This window comes from Diabrotica virgifera, chromosome 1 (genome assembly GCF_917563875.1).
Source record: "Diabrotica virgifera virgifera chromosome 1, PGI_DIABVI_V3a".
Taxonomy (NCBI): domain Eukaryota; kingdom Metazoa; phylum Arthropoda; class Insecta; order Coleoptera; family Chrysomelidae; genus Diabrotica; species Diabrotica virgifera.
Window position 1 is genome coordinate 58,791,397 of NC_065443.1, and position 20,756 is coordinate 58,812,152.

Here is a 20,756-nt window from a genome sequence, read left to right on the forward strand (position 1 = left end):
GCCCCCCCCCCCCCCCCTTATTAACTTATTTATTTTTAGCACATGAGCAAAACGCTCGGATGGGTCGATTTTTAAAATAATCATAGTATGTTATAGGCATACTTATACTTCAGGTGACAGGCATAACTTTGATTTTTTAAATGGGAAAGTACATCATGTGACACATTATTTAAAAAATTTTAAAATACTGATGACAAAAATGTATACTTTAATGCTATTTGAGAGCGTAGGCACAAAATTTCGACAAAAATGAATGCATTTAAAAATAATTCGATCGAAATTTTGCACCTACGCTCTCAAAAAGGATTTAAGTATTATACATTTTTGTAATCAGTATTTCAAAAGCTTTTAAATGAGGTGTCAGATGATGTACTTTCTCATTAAAAAAAAAATCAAATTTATGCCTGTCACCTGAAGAGGGATGGCGTTAAGATCGAACAATATTGATGCTATAATATACTAGGATTATTTTAAAAATCGACCTGTCCGAGCGTTTTGCTTATATGCTAAAAATAAATAAGTTAATAAGGGTGGGTAACACTTATTCCAGTGCACTGTATATTATATAATATAACGTTGGCTATTGAATAAACTTAACAACAACTTGTATTTTTCACAATCATAAACTTGTCAGGACGACACGTTTATCATGTTCCACTATTAAAACTTCCCCTGTTCCAGTGTTCCCATACATCAAAGTTTGTCCGACTTGACACCGTTAAGCTATGAACAAATTTCTAGCTTGCTATTAATAAACTTTTCTTTGGTACGCGGGATCCAGGACTATAATCAGTAAGTAATTTTTAGACATTTTCTGACATAAGACACTTACCTGACAAAAATAGATCTTGTAGGGCTTGAACAGCCTGACAAAGAATTGCCCACGATTCGGATTCCTGAAGGCCTGAGGGGCGTGACGTCAGGAAATCTCCCAAACTTGGCCCTCCATATGGACCGTGGCTGCTGTTGCTATTATTTCTCAGTCGTGACATACTGAAATGGAAAAAATGGTACTATACAAAAAATGTTGAACAGAAAAAGAACGATGAATAAAATAGTTATTTTCCTAACTAGTGCGAAAAGTGATACTTTCACGCACGACACTGCCGTTGACCCGATCGGCGCGATAGCGGAGTTCGGGCAAGCAGTCGAGTGCGGGGAAGACACTTTCCGCATGAGTTAGGAACAATATTTTTTCTAGGGCCGTACGTTTGGAAAAAAGTCACAAAAGATAGAGCTATATCAATTTTTATTTAGAAGTGAAAATACACAAATTAATTCTTTGACAACGTTGTCAAAACCAAACTTTCAATATAATGGGTTACCACGACGATGATATTGGTTTCCATGACGACGATTCAAAACCATTGTAATTGTCTACTGATCTGACTTTTAAATATATTATGTCAAAATAATTTTATTTCATCTAATTATCAGTAGTAATTGCACAAGAGCTCTAAAATTATCGAAGTTTTCCCGAGTGACATTTTGACAGTTTTAATTTCACGACCCGAAGGGGAGTGAAATTATGTCAAAGTGTCACGAGGGCAAAAGTTCGATAATAATTTTAGAGATCGAGTGCAATTTGTTGCGATTATTTCATGAATAAAACTGTGCAAAACCAAAATTTTATTGTAATTTATTTATGTAAGTACTAACTAGTACAATTAAACACACAGTTGTTATAAATATTTGACGGTTGAAAGTCATCACTTTTATAATTTTTAAAACATTAATTGTCATTAATGTCACTGAATGTATTTTTTCGTAGCAACGAAGGGCATCTGACATAATATACTTGACGACGGGATATTATCAAAAATTATCAGTTTAATTTTTATTTCTGTAGCTTTCTATTGGTCAGAATCTCCTATGAATGAAATAATCGCGCTAATTTCATTAAAACACGAACACAATAAGATAAATTTGAAATAAATTAGGAAATAATATATAAATATTAATTTATTGCATGTATTATAATATATTATAATGCCATATTACAAGGTATTTTACTTTCCTGCAGTGCGGGAAAATTTACTTACACGCGCGCCGTGCGGGAAAGTGCAACTTTCGGAAACGAAATGCGTGCGTAAAAGTGGGTCTTTTAGGAGGGCCGTAGAAAATAGTTATTTTCCTAACTAGTGCGGAAAGTGATACTTTCACGCACGAGACTGCCGTTGACCCGAACGACGCGATAGCGGAGTTCGGGAAAGACAGTTTTTTTCCGGGCACTCATTCGAGTGCGGGGAAGACACTTTCCGCATGAGTTAGGAACAATATTTTTTCTAGGGCCGTACGTTTGTAAAAAAGCCACAAAAAATAGAGTTATATCAATTTTTATTTAGAAGTGAAAATACACAAATCAATTCTTTGACAAGGTTGTCAAAATCAAACTTTCAATATAATGGGTTACCACGACGACGATATTGGTTTCCATGACGACGATTCAAAACCATTGTAATTGTCTACTGATCTGACTTTTAAATACTATGTCAAAATAATTTTATTTCATCGAATTATCAGTAGTAATTGCACAAGAGCTCTAAAATTCTATATTAATTTTAGAGATCGAGTGCAATTTGTTGCGATTATTTCATGAATAAAACTGTTCAAAATCAAAATTTTATTGTAATTTATTTATGTAAGTACAAATTAGTACAATTAAACATACAGTTGTTATAAATATTTTACGGTTGAAAGTCATCACTTTTATAATTTTTAAAACATTAATTGTCATTAATGTCACTGAATGTATTTTTTCATAGCAACAAAGGGCATCTGACGTAATATACTTGACGAAGGGAAATTATCAAAAATTATCAGTTTAATTTAGATTTCTGTAGCTTTCTATAGGTCAGAATCTCATGTGAATGAAATAATCGTGCTAATTTCATTAAAACATGAACACAATAAGATAAATTTAAAATAAATTAGTAAATAATATCTAAATATTAGTTTATTGCATGTATTATAATATATTATAATGCCATATTACAAGGTATTTTACTTTAGGAAAATTTACAAGAAAAAATTTACTTTCACGCACGCCGTGCGGGAAAATGCAACTTTCGGAAACAAAATGCGTGCGTGAAAGTGGCTCTTTTAGCACGGCCGTAGAAAAAATATTTTCCTTGTAAAAACGACAACATGTAACGAAAATGCTGCACCTGGACGTAAATGAATAACATGCGTTGATTTTAAAACATTGTTGTACCTGTACACTATTACGGACAAAAAAGTGCGTGGATGACAATAAACTTTTTGAAAAGGTAGTTTGATGAATGCTTCGTTCCAGAAGTTAAAATATAGTTGAAAGATTATAATTAACCCCAAAATGCGTTACTGTTTGTCAAGTAAGACCACAAGAAAACCTGCTCCTGGAAGTTATATTAAAGGAACAGCCTATAAAAAAAACGTTAAAAGAACTCCGCATAAAAAATTTGGTTTTGGCTCTTTGTCAATCTTGGATTTCCGCATAGTAAACAATATGTATTAGGAACAAACTTATAGTTGGGGGTCATTTAACAGACTATATCAAGATAAAAAGATATGTGCGACAGGGATATATACTGTACCCATTATATATATATATATATATATATATATATATATATATATATATATATATATATATATATATATATATATATATATATATATATATATATATATATATATATATATAATGGATTTCTACGGCTACCGCCGCCTCTCCATACCCAGCTTCCAACTTTTTCTATCGTAACACGTATCTTCATTTAATTGCCTCGAATCCATTGCCTCCTGAATATTGTCCCTCCAGCTTCTCCGTGGTCGTCCTCTTTTTCTTCTCTCCGGTGGGACCCACTCTAACATTTTTCTCGGCCAGCGAGTCTCATTCATTCTTTTAACGTGACCGAACCATGTCAGCTGTCTCCTTTCAATATCGTCTATTATAGTTTTTTCCACCTTCATATGTTCTCTAATAATTGTTTCATTTCTTACATGTTCTAATCTTGAGACCTGACAACTTCTCCTCAAAAAGTAAATTTCTGTGCTAAGTAGCTTCTTTTTATTTCTTGCACTTATGTCCCAAACTTCTGCACCGTAGATTGTAGTGCTCTTCATTATATTTTCATATATTCTTCTCTTTGTTTCCTTCCTAATGTCTTTGTCCTATAAAATTGAATTGGGGGATCTAGTGATGCTTCCACCTGATGCTTCTAGCTGTACCCATTATTATTGAATATATATTCAGAGCACATTATGAACTTAGCGCTAATTTATATAAACGAGGAAATACTTATAAACGGAGAACGACTAAGACTAAACAATATAAGATACTGATGACCAAAGTCAGCCAAATATGCAGGTTGAAAAGGAAGATATAGTATTTTTACTACAAAAGCGATATTACGTAGGTCAAAATTTTTGACGTGATGAAAAGTCACATTCTAATGTTTTGACAGTTCTCTTACGTCAAAAATTTTGACCTACGTAATATCGCTTTTGTAGTAAAAATACTATATATGCGCATATATATGCATATTATTTGTGTCAAATATGCATGTATATGTAGGTATATGCATTTATTTATGTGAAATATGCATGTATATGCATGTACTATTTGTGTCAAATATGCATGTATGTACATAATATTTTAAGTATGAAAGTTGCTGTGGTACTATTTTATTTTTCACCAATTCTTTGAAAAGTATAAGTGGTTCGGAAGAATCTACCGGCTTCAATTCAGCAAAAATTTCTGCATAAAACATTGCAGCCTCTAATCAAGTTCTCATCCAGTAACAATAGGTTTTGGTGGAAGAGGAAGTCGGCAAATATCAAATATTCTTTATACAACTGATACCTTATAGGCAGGGTTGGGCTGTTTTAAAACAAGCTTTTTAAAACAACGTTTTATAACATGTTTAAAAACACTGGAAAAAAACAGTTGTGTTTTAAAACACCGTTTTAAAACATTGTTTTAAAACAGTGTTTTTTTCGTAATTGTTTATTGAAACAACATTGTTATTAGACATTTGTGTTTGCAAAATTGCAAACATAGATTATAGAGTAAGTAGGTGCAATAACAATATCAATGCGAAGTAAAAAGTAAAACTGAAAAAAAGTAACTGACTAAACTTTATTTATGTTGAGGTAGCAAGCATACTAGTACTGGTAGACAGTGCTGAGTGCTGTAGCAACATTAACAAAAACCAATACTCCTAATAAAGCTGAAAGAAAAAGAAAATTAAGAAATTAAGTAAATAATTATTGAATTACAACAGCATCTATTACACAGTCCTATATCCTGCAACTGATATGTGATTGAACTCAACTTCGAGTGAACTAGACCATATGAAAAAAATAGCCTCTCCACTCCAGCACTGGATGCAACTGCTGAAAATAATTGAGTTGTCAACTGCAACAACTCCGATGAAATAAACTGTTTTTGAGATAGCCACCATGTTAAAGAACTTAATTGTCTACTGTATTTTTTGCAAACAAATATTGTTTATTAAATGGCGGTGCTAAGGCACGAAATGACAGTATTTCGGACATCACATTTGGGTGAAAATCCCAAATAAATAACAATGCTCTATCAACTTTCACCTCAGTGAGTTTCTGACCTAAGTACTGAGGGTCTAATAAATAAGCTAAATAATGCGCATCTGTTATAGCCATTTGAAAACGTGCCATTTTTCATGATTCATCATGAATCATATCATGATTCTTGCAACTAATACGGACAATTGCTTCTTGTATTTTTTACACTCAGCTTTAGACACTGTCTTTTTACTTTCTCTCCCATCCTCAAAATTGATATTCACTTTAATCAAATTAAAATTTATCCAAATTGGATCTCTCCGCCTTCCTTGACTTGACATATTTATAAACTTCATATAATTTACACTGTATACACTGCAACTATCCACTAGAAATTAAAATAGAACCGAAGATACCAATTATGAAATTATATTATAATAAAGCAGAACTTAAAGCTTCCGACCTATCCTGAAAAACTGAATAGCTACTGTGACTTAGATAATATCACGTGGTATAAGGAAACGAAACAGTTAAACACTCGTTGCATGTGCGCGCAGGTCGCAACTTCGCGGGAATCCCATAGGTGAGCCAGTTGAGGTTTATGGGAATCCAGTGAAGTATGTAATTTTGTTAAAACGTTTTTTTTTTGTTTTAAAACAGTGTTTTCTTGTTTTAAAACAGTGGTTTTTTTAGATGAAACAAAACTGTTTTAAAACAAAAAAGAATGTGTGTGTACTTTGTACGCACGTAAGAAGTTATACTTCTATTATAATATAATTTCAACGAAATGAATATACCTACTTAACAGTTACAATACAAAAAATTAACAATAATTACCAAAAATGGACCAAAACTTAACAATGCCAAATATTAAAAAAAATATATGAATCGTCCGGGATTTGAACCCGCAATCTCACGATTTTTTTATCTCTGGTCCAATGCTCTACCAACAAGGCCATCAAGCCGCATGCTAGTTACCTTTCAGATATACATAATTATACATCACGGTGACAAGTGAAATATAAAAATAGATGTTTTATTATTTTACGCCCAAGGAAGACAAATCCAAAGACACAAAATTATAATAAAAAACCTTTTAAACCACCTTTTTCAAATTGCGCAAGTTGTATTATTAATATTAATGTTAATAAATGAAATATAAATATTTTGACGTTTCACAATTTGACAATTCACTTTTAACTGCAGTGCCTTAAAAATTTTAAAGCACTAGTGCCTTAAAGTAACATTTTTAACGCTCCTATGGAGTCCTAAAAATTGCATTTTTAACACGTTTGTAGAAAAATATATTTAAAAACACTAATATATTCTTTCCACACCTTTTCTGGACTGATACATACATAAATTAAAACATTTTGAAGTATAACTTCAAAAATATAATACGAAAACTATTTAAAAAGGCAGTATAACTATTAACTAACCTTTGTTGTTTCTCTTCCCACAAATTTCAAAACGCAACAACCATGCATAACCAAACCGTCAACCGTCCAAATCACAGCTGCGCTACAGCTGCCATATTGGATAATTTTTGACATGTCATTTGAACATCCAATCAGAACAAAGTTATAATGCGCATGCGCCGGGATCGTAGGTTTTAACATATAAAAATTCACCCTCATATCGCGCGTAAAGAAGTATAACTTCAAAAAACATTGTTTTTAAACAAAAAAAAAAACAACAATTTTTGTCCAACCCTGCTTATAGGTGCCTTAAGAAATATTTGAAATAAAATTATTAAAGAGTAAATTTATTTCTAATTTCTTCTGCGACCTTAATTAAACCATACGCTAGGCAAGTTGTACCTATGTACTAAACGAGGATAAAAAATTTTCAAATTGCTTCCTACTTTAACCATGTAAGGTGCAGGATCTGAAAGAAAAATAAAATTTTTTCGTTGGAAACAGCTAAAGGAAGAAAAAAATTGCTAAACTGTCTTGCAGAAACCTTAAAACTGTTACCTAGTGCGTTTGTTTTATTCAATTTCTAGGAAGCAATTAAATGCGATTTACAGGGCCCCCGTAACCGGGCGTGCAACGCGTGCGACACACGCGGACGCAGCCCCAAAAGGGCGCCAAACCGAAGGTTTGGCAAATAAGAAATATTTATTTTAACGAGATATTCATTTTTTATACAATTTAAATTTTACATTTTTAACGAACATTAAAGAGAAATTTCAAAAATAAAAAAAATATTGTTTATTACTGAAAAAATAATTAAAATCTTATTTTACATTTGGTGTTAATAATTTACTACTATTATAATATATATTATTGTATTTTTTTAAAACGGTATATTATCGGAATACCTATTTTGCAGTACTTATCCGTAAATCGTAAAAATTTGTTTAGAGGTCAAAACTCGTTGGGTTCTAATATTCTGTCCAGATTTGAAAGTTTCGTGGATTTTTGAAATTAAAATAATTTCATAAAAATTTGGCATTGGGGTTTTTTTGAGACGAGGAATTCAAATTTTGAAAAATAAATTTTGACGGTGGATAGGTTGGGTTTTGGATTAAATGGATTTTTTAATAATTTTTAATAGAAACACCCAATTTGCTAAATAATACATGCTATAAATAGGCATAGATAATAATATAAAAATAATATGTACCATTATATTTATTTCTAAACTCCCGTTTTTAAAATTCTGGGAGCAAGTTGATATAAAGCAAGTGCTTTACTATTAAATATCCAATCATTTAGATATATTTATAGATATCATAATAATTATTTGATATCATGTTTATTACAGATTAATATTATAAGCAAAATGATACAATAATTGACATTAAAGTATGTCAAAACTATTTAAAGAATCTAGTTGATCATTTTAAAAATTACAGTTTCCCCCTTCTGTGGTTCCCGGCGCTAGGGTATAAGGTGCCCGCCTGCAAAACTAGCATAATGCTCCATAGGTTTTTAAAATTACATAGTATGTATTTTGTATAACACCTGCAGCAAAAAGCTCATTTTGGCACCCACAAGGGTTGTGAGTTATGAATCCTAGCTAAGTATCAAATTTTGCTTTATTAAAAATCAGTTAATAGAAATAATTTCTATCCTTGTGGGATCAGTGAAGGAAGACATTTGGATACAATTAGCGTCTCTTTGCAAAGACAATGAAATAGACTTTACTATATAACAAGACATTTACTCAACACACATACTACACCTTACACTATAATCTGAATGTGAAAGCAACTGTATCATGCCAATGGCTAAAAAATTACAGAGATGAAAATGTTGTTGAGGAAATAATTGCCCATCTTTACCAAATATCACTGTTTCATGAAGAATCATCCTCACTTTAACGGTGTCTGTTGCTTCTGGTGAGCTATCATTTTCAAAATTAAAGTTAATTAAAAATTGTTTGAGCTGTACTATGGTACTTTGGATGGACTTTAAAGATATTATAAACGAATTTGCTGCCGTCAAATTTAAGAAAACACCCATTTAATTCAATTTAGATTTAATATATCAATTTCTAGATTTAAGGGCGTAGGCGCAAAGTTTGGCGCCAATGTGTTTTAAATGCATTAATTTTTTTCGAATCCTGAGAAAACTAATATGTAAAATTTTTTGAAAAATTTAAACGCGGAATGAAAGTTTGCATTATTACCGAGGGACGAAAGTCCCTGAAAACTTCTATAATGTTTATTTTAATAAATTACATGGGTGAAAAGAAGAGAAAATTTAGTGTAATTTTTAATTTCAAATATCTCATTCTAAAGAAATTTTTGGTCATTCTAAGGGACTTCGGCCCTCGCTTCAGTAATAATGTGATCTTTCATTCTGCTTTAAAATTTTTCAAAAATACTAATTAGTTCTCTCAGGATTCGAAAAAAATTAATGCATTTAAAATACATTGGCCCGAAATTTTACGCCTACGCCCTTAACTAATATACATATTAAAGTTTTATTTGTTCTTTGCCATTATCAGTAAATTAGTTACAAAAAAAAATAAAATTTGAGTTCTTGCAATTTCTGTTGTAAAAGGAGTAAAAAATAAAAAATTATAGATTTATTCATAATCGTATATAGGTAGATTTAAAGGGCGCCAAAATATATCCAGCACGCGGGCGCCGCACAGCCTTGCGGGGGCCCTGGCGATTTACAAGCTTGTCTATTTTTAAGAGATCCGATTAATATATGTGCGTTGTAACGTCCGGAAGAATCAATTGTTTCATCCACATATACATAAAAAAATTGTCTCCTATTGTCTCTAATTTTATGTTACTCAGTACCGCAGAATATACCTACAGAATCGACCTCGTTTCTTCAACACTATTACTAATACTCGTCTAGGTAAAAATGTATGCTTATAATTTTTCGGAAACGAATAGTGAATTGACTATTTCTTGTTGTATTTTTACAATACATAAGAATTTGGTAATAGTCGGCAACTAATTATTCAGCCACGTACTAAGGGTAAACAGCATTTTTAGGTATTTTTGTAAATTATTATAATTTAAATTTCGAGTAATGATAATTAAATTTTTTACTATTTAAAATAAAAAAAAGGTAGAAAAAGTATAGTATTCTACTCGCATGTAATGGCTATTACTCTGACAAATTACGACACTCGCCTACGTCTCGTGACGCAAACTTCATCATCGTGAGTAATAGCCATCATTACAACATGCTCATTGAATAATATAGGTACTATAAATTTGAAAAAAAAAAGAATTTGGATGTTAATGGGTTAAGAATAGTACTAATTTTGAATATACATTTGCATATTATCCTTCTTTAAATGTAGGTACATACTTATATTATTATTAAATTATTCCCAGAGTTAATGACCTTATCACACAAAAATAGATCGTTACGGAACTGGATAAGTACCGGTAATATTCAACAATGTGTGATTCAGCTGTGAGAAGACGGCTCTCTGTCTCTTACTTCTTACAAAGTGAGGTTATATTTTTGGGTTATTGGTTTTCTTTTATGACTAGTTTAAAAAATATACACTTCAAATCAACGACTCATAACTTAAAATAGGTTGGAAAATAACTAAATTAAATACATACATGATCAGCTACTGTAAATAACTTATACATCTGATTGTTTCTCACAAATCACTAGCAAAAAACCGTTAACTATGTTTTTAATCGAATTCACAACATCACTGACGACTGACGAGATATACCACGAGATAACTAATTAAAAACACACACTAAAAAATGCAAACGGTGAACTTAAAATTCATTACCGAATCAAAACAAACTTAAAACAAATTCAGGTTGGGATGTACCCTCAAAAGTTTCTTCATTCATTCAAACCTGTTGGTTGATGCGGTGTTGCCGGTGTTCCTAAAAGTAGAGAGTAAAAAGATTACCTGTACATTGTAATTAATATTATTAATTGGTAAAACCCGGCAAAATTTGTTATTTTAATAAAGAGATGAAAACAAGAGAAGAGAGATTATTGATTTGGGTTACGTCATTGGATTTGAGGCGAGAAGGTTGTTCATTGTGGGAAAATGGCAAGGATTTTTAGCTCTCTTATTTTGAACATAATCAATAGCCTATATATCAAATAAGTTGAAAACAATTTGTGAATGAATATACATGATGTGTAGAGAGCGGAATATATGCAAAGTGCACATATTGCATATTTTCAGACAACAAACACAACATTGCATATTTAAGCTAAACACGATTTATTTTGCATATTTTAGAAATGAATTAAATAAAAGTTTAAAATTTTCCTCTCTTAGTTGGAATTTTATAACTTCGATATGAACGAGCTCGTTATTTATCTATCTATCGCTCATCTGGACTTTCTCATTACTACCTGAATTTAACAATTATGGGTGTCCTAAGAAAAATATTATTTTATTAGCGTAGCAAGTCGTAGGTACCTACCTGCTTTTAAGGGTCTAATAATTATTTTGTCAGTTTCCGGCCAACATTTGTTTAAAGTAAACGTTGTATCGTATTTAGTGTTTTTGAAGTGATTGGTATATATTAAATTTAAATATGCCTACCATTCAAAAAAGTGCTTGGATAAAGTGTTTTCCCGAGTTAAAGCTAAGTGGAGACAAAGTATTTTGCAAGGCCTGTTCCAAAATCGTAAGTTACATTTATTTTCACATTTCATTTTTTAAATGAGGAACTGACAAACAAAAGCATCATGTCCCACAAAAGAAATTTTTCTGGAAAGAGTGTTTTTATTCGACAAATTCGCTTTTACTTCTATAAAGACGGACATAGAGAGAAGCATCAAAATACAAAAATCCATCAAATTGTAGACAATTCCGCTTTCGTTCTTCAACTTAAGTAACGTACTTTGTTCTTTAAGTAACGTACAAATTGCTAAAGAACTTATGTTCATAAAAGTTAATTTTAGTTTTTTACCAGATCTAATAAAGTCATTAGAACAGAGAAATTTACAATTAAGTGATTCAGTTAATCTTGTTAACACTTTTTCTGCTCATTGTCAAAAAATTCCCGGAAATACAGGGATTACAATTAGAAATAAATTAAAAAATGTTTTAGAAAAAATGAGGGCTTCGATTGTTTGAGGAAATTTGTACGTATTTTTGAAGGCAACTTTTCTGAAGATATTACGACTTAATATATTGTTTTATTTTTGAGTATTTTTAATATGCATTTGCATGTGTTAATGTTGTGTTGCATATATTCCGCTCTCTAATGATGTGTATTTCTTTGTGGCATATTATGCAATTTACTATTTTACTTGGGAAATAAGCCACAATTTAAGTAGAAAATTTTTGTTGACGTGTCGACTTCCACTTCGGGAATCGTAATGGAAATACATGTTATTTTGTATTTCGATAACGATTTCAATGGTTTTCTAGAATCTGATCACCTGCATCAACTGTATAGTACCTAAGTAGTTCCCTGGAGTTTCCTTCGTTTTGCAAGGTGCAACGGGCTTTCGCGCTGTATCTCCTAAACTGGCAACCATACAGAAAATTTAATTACACATAAATGTAGCAAATTAAATTTTCTACAAATTTATATCTATTACTTTTAATCGTCAAGTGACCAACAAGAAAGTTATAAACAAAAATAAGAGAAAAATTTGTAAGAAGTTTCCTTTTGTAGGTTGTAACTTTTTTTCCGTTCATTTTGCAATAAAACATTATAGCGATCTTATATAGGATTTTTTAACGAAGGCGCGTTTTTTGTATAGAGGAGATTTATAGAGGATTTATGGAGGCGCGTTTTTTGTATGGTATCCACAATAGGCCTAATAAAAGGAAAAAGATCTATCGTAGTTATTATTCTTTCATTTTTTTCGATGGTCCAGGCTGCGAGTCAAGATCTGAATCAGTATCCGAGGTGAATTTTTGTGGTATAATGAGAGTTACAGTTGGCGTCATTGTCGGTAATTCATATACCATTTCATTTTCTTCAATTATTTGATATGTCCACGATGTTGCTGCAACTTTCACCACCACACACAATAGAGGCGCACTGCTTAATATTTGAGGTCTGCTTTTCGGCAACCACATACACTTCCAGTTTCCATTGCATCTGCTAAAGATGAATTTCATAAGCTCGGGGCTCGGGGGTACTGGAGACTTGGAAGTTGGGATTGGTATCCAAAATTTTCCATGCTTTTTCCAGCCCCAATTTTCTGGATCAAAATGTTTACCGAGCCGTGACTGAATCTGGTGATACACTGGAGATTAAATGCATTTGTTTTCACTGTTTTAGCGAATTGTTGGTATCTCAGGGTTTCCAGAGAAAAACGTTCGCCGACAACAGTGAGTAAAGATGACTCGACTTTCTCACTGACAAATAATTTTCCCGAGGTTTCTTATAAATAAAATAACCACCACTCATGATGCGCTCTTAGAAAAAACACAAAATGCTTATCTAATCACAAAAATATAAATTTTACCCACAAAACTCTCAATAGTATTATCTATAAAACTCAAAATACTTTTCACAATTTTTAATACGACTGCACGTGGCCAAATAGGTAGCACAACTGTAAGAATAAGTTAAGTAGAATGGGACCGACTGCTGTGCCACATAGGATAAATTATAATAATAAGAGTAATAGCAGGTAGATATTCAGTCCGGTGCGGAAGAAAAATTACGTAACTGCAAATTTTGTCAATTCCTGTTTATTGCGCAATTAACTTCTAAAATAATTGATGGATTCGACCGTTACTTGATGGAAGTTCATTTTATCTCACAATAAAACACTGAAAAACGTTTGTTTTCTATACTTCCACAAAATTTATTACAACTATGTTATTACTACAGCTGTTGAGAAAGGCACTTTGCCGAAACAGCTGCATTAGTAACATAGTTGTAATAAATTTTGTGGAAGTATAGAAAACAAACGTTTTTCAGTGTTTTATTGTGAGAACTTCTAAAATACTATGTAAAGATGATACAAAAAGACCGAACTGTAAAAATGTGCTGAGCCACTATAGGGTAGTTGCATCGTTACTGAAATACGCGCTATGTTAAATTTTGTTTTAGATGCATAATGACGCAACTGTTGATAGGGTTGAAAATGGGGCGATTAAATTAAGATAATGAAATTCGAACCAATATCGATGAAAATAAAGCCATCGTTGTCAAAAAACAAACGACATGTCGATGCCCCTGGACGATTACTCTTCATTTAATCCCTATTTTAGATATTTTAAAGTCTTTTTTTGCTCTTCTGAATAATTTTGCATTTTGCGGTTGCGTCATTCTTCTTCTGGACCGGCGAATTTGTCCTCAAACCACTTCTTGGGCTTTTCTATATATGCTTAGGGTTCTAAGTTTTATAGTGGGGAGAAAGGTCAAAAATAGATTAATACTAGCATAGGAATGTTAAAATCATAATAATTGGTATGAATAAAAAAATATTAAGATAGAACAATAAGCCTAACGTTTTGTTTTTATTGTATCCCTATGAGCATTTGAGAATCTGGTCAAGTTTGGACAGGTGTAAAACCTAGATAAATAAATAGAATTAATCACATTTAGAGCGGAAACTGTTCGCTGAGGAATCCTCTACAAAGTTGCTATAATGTTATTTTAGTGTAAAATGTACTGAAAAAAGTTATAACCTCCAAAAGGAAACGTTAAAAAATTTTTACTTATTTTTATTTATATCTTTTTTGTTGGGCACTTGACGATAAAAAGTAATAGAAACAAAATTGTAGAAAATTTAATTTGCTACATTTTATGTTTTATTAGATTTTCCGTAGGGTTGGTAGTTTACGAGATATAGCGCGAAACCCCTTTGCACCCCTTTTCCAAGATGGCGAAAGGGGGGCAAAGGAGGCGATCCCAAAAACTTGAATTCTTCTACTGATCCCCTTTACATATTAAAAAAATAAAATTGACTCCTCTAACAAATGCAAGGTATGGCCTTAAAAATGTAACATTTCAATGGACTATTAATAGTTGTTTAGTCAGATCTGGTCCTCCATACTTTAGGAGTTCGTTATATCATGTTATACTATGCTCTCCTGGAGATTTTCTATGTTCTCCTTCTATTTAACTAAAGTTATAATAAAATATTTTTTCTAACAAAACTCCTTTTTATGTTTATGGATGTAACTATAGAATAGCTCTCCTGTGAGTCTTTTGTAAACTGTAATTAGCAACACCTCAGCAGTCGGACTGTAACAGAACAAAAATGATAATTAACAAAAAAATTTTATTAATATATTATATTTTTATATTTATTTATTTATTATTATATAATACCTTTTATATTTTACATAAATATATTAAAATAATAATAAACGATTATTATTTAAAAAAAAAGAATGTTTGTGTACTTTGTACGCACGTAAGAAGTTATACTTCTTTAATATGATTTCTTAAAAATAAATATACTTTAAACAGTTTGTTTTAATTTTTTTTAAACACCAAACTAATTTTGTGCTTACCGCTTTCAAAAAAATGAAAAAAAAGTATAGGATTGCACTGGATCCGGACTCAAGACCTCCCGATCTCTGGCCGAATGCTATACCAAATACGCTACGATGACTGTGTCTGTATCGGTTCGGACGTACCTAATGACAATTCACAGTAACAAAGAGACAAGAAGTATAATAAATATTATATATTATATATAATACATATATTTACTAAAAACACTAATATATTCTTTTCACACCTTTTCTTGCACTGATATATTTATACATAACTAGAAAGATTTAGCAACTAAACGCCATACTGTCTGTGTGCGCATGCGCGCAGTATTATGAAATTTTACTCTCAATCGCGCCTAAAGAAGTATAACTTTAAAAAAAATCAAAATGTAAGTTTACCGCTGAATATTTCACACCTACTAAGCTTCAACACCAAAAATATTAATTTAATGATATTGTCATACAATTGCTTAGAGATTCTAAAATAAAAATTTAATATGACATCTTCAACTTTCAAATATCTGTGGCAAGAAGTTTATCTAATGCCATCCCCTCTTTGTGAACACACACACACATTTAAAAAAATCGGTAAAACTGAAAATAAACCGTTAGTAGTGGCATCACTGCATGATGGGTCTGTATTTCAATCCCAACATTCACGTACGTTGGCCGTATGGGACAGAGGCGTATTCAAGAAATTTATGCCTTGCCTGTTTTGAATATCTAATGGCGGTATATCTACGACACGTCTGGTGGTTGTAAGAGAAATTACATGTTATTAGAAACGACGTGCTTTAATAAATGGATTAATTAAAGCAATGCGTTGGAGACAGGTAAACAGCAAGCGAGTGGAATAAAAATGAGCAGAAATGTACAAATTAGCAGTTTCCTTTAGACTTCGGAATAAACCATAATAATTGTAACTAAAATTGCACATTTTATTAAAGTTTCGACTTCTAGTCGGAAAATGATAATGATAATGTTAAGTGTGCTTTGCTCTCGTAAATGAAGCCATTTTCTCTCAAATGCTACGTAAATTGTTTTGACCAGAGATATAGATATTAAACCAATACATAAACAACTCCTGTCTAAAAGGTACAAATTAAGTAAGAGAGTCCGCTACTAGCATTGAGAGAAGAATTGTTTTCTTTTGATTGCATTAACCCAAGCTTTTTTAAATTTCTGCTCCTTCAAATGGGAACTACAGCTAGACACTACTTCTTGTTCTAAAGGTGCCTATCTTCTGGAGATGTTGGCGACCACATTGACCCATCTTATTCTATTCACAGCAGCTCGAAATAGATCAGTTGACGTTAGATTGTCCAGCCACTCCCTAAGATTGGCCAGCCAGGTTATACGTCTATGTCCAGGGCTTCTCTTGCCCTTAATCTTGCCTTGCATAATCACCTGTAGAAGTCGGTATTTATTATTACGCATAAGCCGAAGTAAGCCAACCTTCTATTCTTTATGGTGTTAATTATTTCTTCGTCTTTTCTTAGCCTCTGGAGAATAGTTATGTTAGTTGTGTGATGTATATATGAGACCCTCAACATACGTCGGTAGCACCACATTTCATACCATACGCTTCTAATGGTTTTATGGCATCTTCCTGTAAGACTCCAGCTTTCTACTCTATAGAGGAGGACACTAAAGACGCAACATCTAAGAATTCTTATGCGTATATTGATACTTAAAGATAAGTTGCAGATAATCTTCATAAGACTGTTAAAAGAGCTTCTGGCTTTTTCAATTTGAGTTTTTATTTCGTAGCTATGATCCCAAGTATCCTTAATGTTGCAGCCCAGATAGAATATTTTCTGTACTCTTTCTAGGGGTGTATTGCTTACGGTAATTTGGGCGTTTATGTTGGTGTTCTTACTAATGATCATTATTTTTGTGTTCTTACAATTTAGTTTTAGGCCATATTTGTTACATGGTTCTACCACATTATCCATAATCCTTTGGAGCCCCTGCGCACTATCTGCCAGCAATACTGTATCGTCTGCATATCTAATATTGTTTATAAGTTGTCCATTTACTGCAATACCATCTTCTGATTCGTCCAAGGCCTCTCTAAAGGTATTTTCAGAGTATATGTTAAATAATGCTGGTGACAGTATGCAACCCTGTCTAAACCTTTTCCGACTGTGAATGCTGTTCATTTTCGAATTAAACTGTTGCTTTTTGTTGGAGATATAAGCTTGAGACCAGTCTTACATCCTTATCATCGACTCCTCATGATTTTAGGATATCGATTATTTTCCCATGTGGGATTTTATCAACCTGATACTTTTAGGATATCGATTAGTTCACGTGTGGGACATAAGTTACTACTTTACAATAACACAGTAAACATAAAATTTTTAGTACCTATGAAAAGAAACACAAGCACCTTTGTTAACCGGTTAGGATAACCATAAGCACTGCCACTGCAGAAATTTACCATTTTTGGGAAATCAATTGTTGTTTTCACCAAAATGTTTAGTACTTTAAAAATAGTAAAATTTATGCCTTCAATACAAAATTGTTAGAATTATGATTCAATTAACCGTCCAACACTATGGAATGCAATGTTAGAGCGTTAGGTAAGGTTACATAAGTAGAGAGATTTTAGACCCTCTACTTTTTGACGTACGTTAAACGTAAAACGTTATACTTGTCATGCGCAATGAGTGATAAATAAGGGATAACGTATTTGCTTAAAATAGATTTTGAAACCCTTCAGAAAATACACACACAGATTAACACAGTTGCCAAGCAGATTATATTCAATTATATTATAATATGTTTATTACCTGATAGTTTTTTAAAAACAAATTTTGATTAGAATTTTATACATCGTTACTATATTTTTTATTCTAGTTGTCTTTGGTTCAGCTCATATGACTTTTTTTTCGTTTTTTATGATTTAGATATATGACATTTGGCAATCTTACAATTACGTAATCCCTTAATAACGTGAACCTTATTTCTACCTAACTAAGGGGACACCTTATCCGCTAATAAGGTAATACGTTATTTTTCAGTTAATGCGCATGAGCAGAATAGCGTATAACGTTTAACGTTGCTGAAATAAGGGGCTTAAAAACTCTCTAGTAACTCCTTTGCACTAGGTAGAATAGGGGGAAAACGTCAAATGTTTTCTGCGTAAATTCTGGATCTAAACAGGGAGATCCGTTATCCCCATTGTGGTTTAACTAAACCTTAGAATATATCATGCGAAAAATTTATCCAAATTTCAAACCAAACATAGCTGCTTGGGGTCCAAAATTGTACTTGCCTTTGCCGATCACGTAGATGCAGCAGTACAATCAACATTAGAAGTTAAGGATATCTTCTCGAGCTTTGCAGAAGCTGCATTAAATATCGGTCTAAAAATAAATAAAAAAAAAAAAAAAAAAAAAGTGGTGGTTTCAAAACAAGAACGACGTCAAATAAGGCAAAATATTAGATACTATAAAGGATCATAACTTCGAATTGGTTAAAGAATTTAAATATCTGGGAGCAAAAATCACCAATGACAACAAAATAGAACGAGAAGTTAAAACGCAAGTAATGAATGGCAGTAAGTAAGCAAAGAAAGTAAGCTTTCTTTGAATGCAATATGTGAAAGAGGAAAAGTAAATACGCCAAAGACTCACGAAGAGTTGTAACGCCATTGATGATGATCATGATACATAATTGTTAAATTAACTAACACTTTGAATAACGATAATAATTATAAATAAACAGCATGCTGTAAACTAAACAATTCACCCTCTATCCACAATTCAAATGGCGGCAAAGACTTTAAAAAATTTGACAAATAAAAACCTCTATTAGTTCAATTTCTTTGGTTTTACCACTTTAATCTTACTTTCCCCAAAAATGTTTTAAACTGCCAAAAGAATTAATTTACCTTCAATTGACAGCATAGATATAATAACTAGACTGCGTGCTGATCTAATAAAACTGTGCCACCGTGTGACAGAGAAAAAGTTTGTATTTTGTGTAGCCTTTCTAATCGGTGAGGTTTATCCAATGACGTTGGGTTTATCGACCACGTGACTTTTCCACTGCCGTCGATTTGATAAACCCCACCGATTAAAAAGAGATGCCTACCCTAAACACAAACATTTTTCTCTGTTGCATTAATCGCACAATTTTAGATTGCAGCGCGCAGTCTAGGTATTGCCATATGTCTATGTTTTAAGCCGTCAAAAGAATAATTTATTTACCATTAATTGAAAGCAAACACAATATTTATCATTAGGTTATTGGCATTTTGAGAACCATAGCCGGACTGCAGTCAAAACACCAAAATAGATGTAATTTTGTCAGACCTACCACAAGATAATAAGCTTAGAAGGCAAAAACACATTTACAGTATTCATTTCAAGATGGAATTACAACTAGGAATAAGTAGATTGGTAAACGGATAATAAATAGGGTGATAGTAAAAATCATAAGTTTAGGTTTGAATTAAATGCAATTTATGTTTTATTTCGATTCAGAGGCAAGGCATAATCTGCAGACAGCGCTGTTTCTGGTATCACCGTCGTCAGTACAGATGCTTGCCCGCCTCTGAATCAACACAAAACCAAATTGGCTATTTAAGGGAAATTTCAAAGATAAATTGAAATCCTCTTTGAGGACGCTGCAGCGACATCTATTAAAGAAAATAGAAAGTAGGAAGGACATACAGAATACATACAGGAAATACAGAATACATTATTAAAAATAATATACAGGGTGATTGATTAGTAGGATAAAGCTCAATAGCTCCGCTATAGTAATAGATAGCAATATTGAGCTTTACATTACAAAATCAGTTAGAATGTTACAGGGTGTTCGATAACACAGTGGCAGACCAAACTTATGTTTTTTTAAATGGAACACCCTATATTTTATTTTAAATTCGAAATCCTGTTAACTTCTCCATCACAAAAATATAAAGGTTTGTTATGTTATACAGGGTATTTACAAAGTTATAACCAATTTTATATGAAAATCGTAACAAGTTCAACTCCCTGTATAAATAAAAATAAGCAAAATAACAATGGTTTATTAATGCCATATTTTTTAACGTATTGTCAAAATTTTCAAGAATGGTCGATATTGCTAATTTTCTTTATATCAAATACAGGGTGAGTCAAAACGCAAGTACATTATTTTCTCAGTAATTTTAAATAGAATACCCTATATTTTATATCACTATTGAAAAGTACCATTACCGTACTTTAATTTTTAGATAACATTCCCTATGTCTAAATTTATTAGTTTTCGAGATATTTTCATTTTTCAATGGACCAGTAGCGTGGCGACCCAAATCACCAGAATTTAATAAACTGGACTGATTTTTTTGGGGT

General features: G+C 32.0%; 2 protein-coding genes across 3 annotated transcripts in view; both read right to left on the reverse strand.

Annotated features, from left to right (window-relative positions):
- LOC114328744 (tyrosine-protein phosphatase non-receptor type 13-like) overlaps positions 1–20,756 on the reverse strand; it is a 1,179,517-nt gene that overhangs the window by 709,863 nt on the left and 448,898 nt on the right. Inside the window, exons 1-2 of one of the 2 annotated variants that reach the window (XM_050656421.1) lie at positions 10,574–10,805; positions 833–993 (exon numbers count right to left, since the gene is read on the reverse strand). In XM_050656421.1, the coding sequence (XP_050512378.1) occupies positions 833–992 (160 nt within the window). In that variant the 5' untranslated portion in view covers position 993; positions 10,574–10,805. Of the gene's footprint in view, positions 1–832; positions 994–10,573; positions 10,806–20,756 lie in introns of those variants that run through there. The other variant, XM_050656417.1, reaches the window with a different exon arrangement.
- LOC126890785 (uncharacterized) overlaps positions 10,812–20,756 on the reverse strand; it is a 60,321-nt gene continuing 50,376 nt past the window's right edge. The window contains exon 2 of the mRNA XM_050659978.1: positions 10,812–10,855. Coding sequence (XP_050515935.1) covers positions 10,812–10,855 — 44 coding nt within the window. The remainder of the gene's footprint in view (positions 10,856–20,756) is intronic.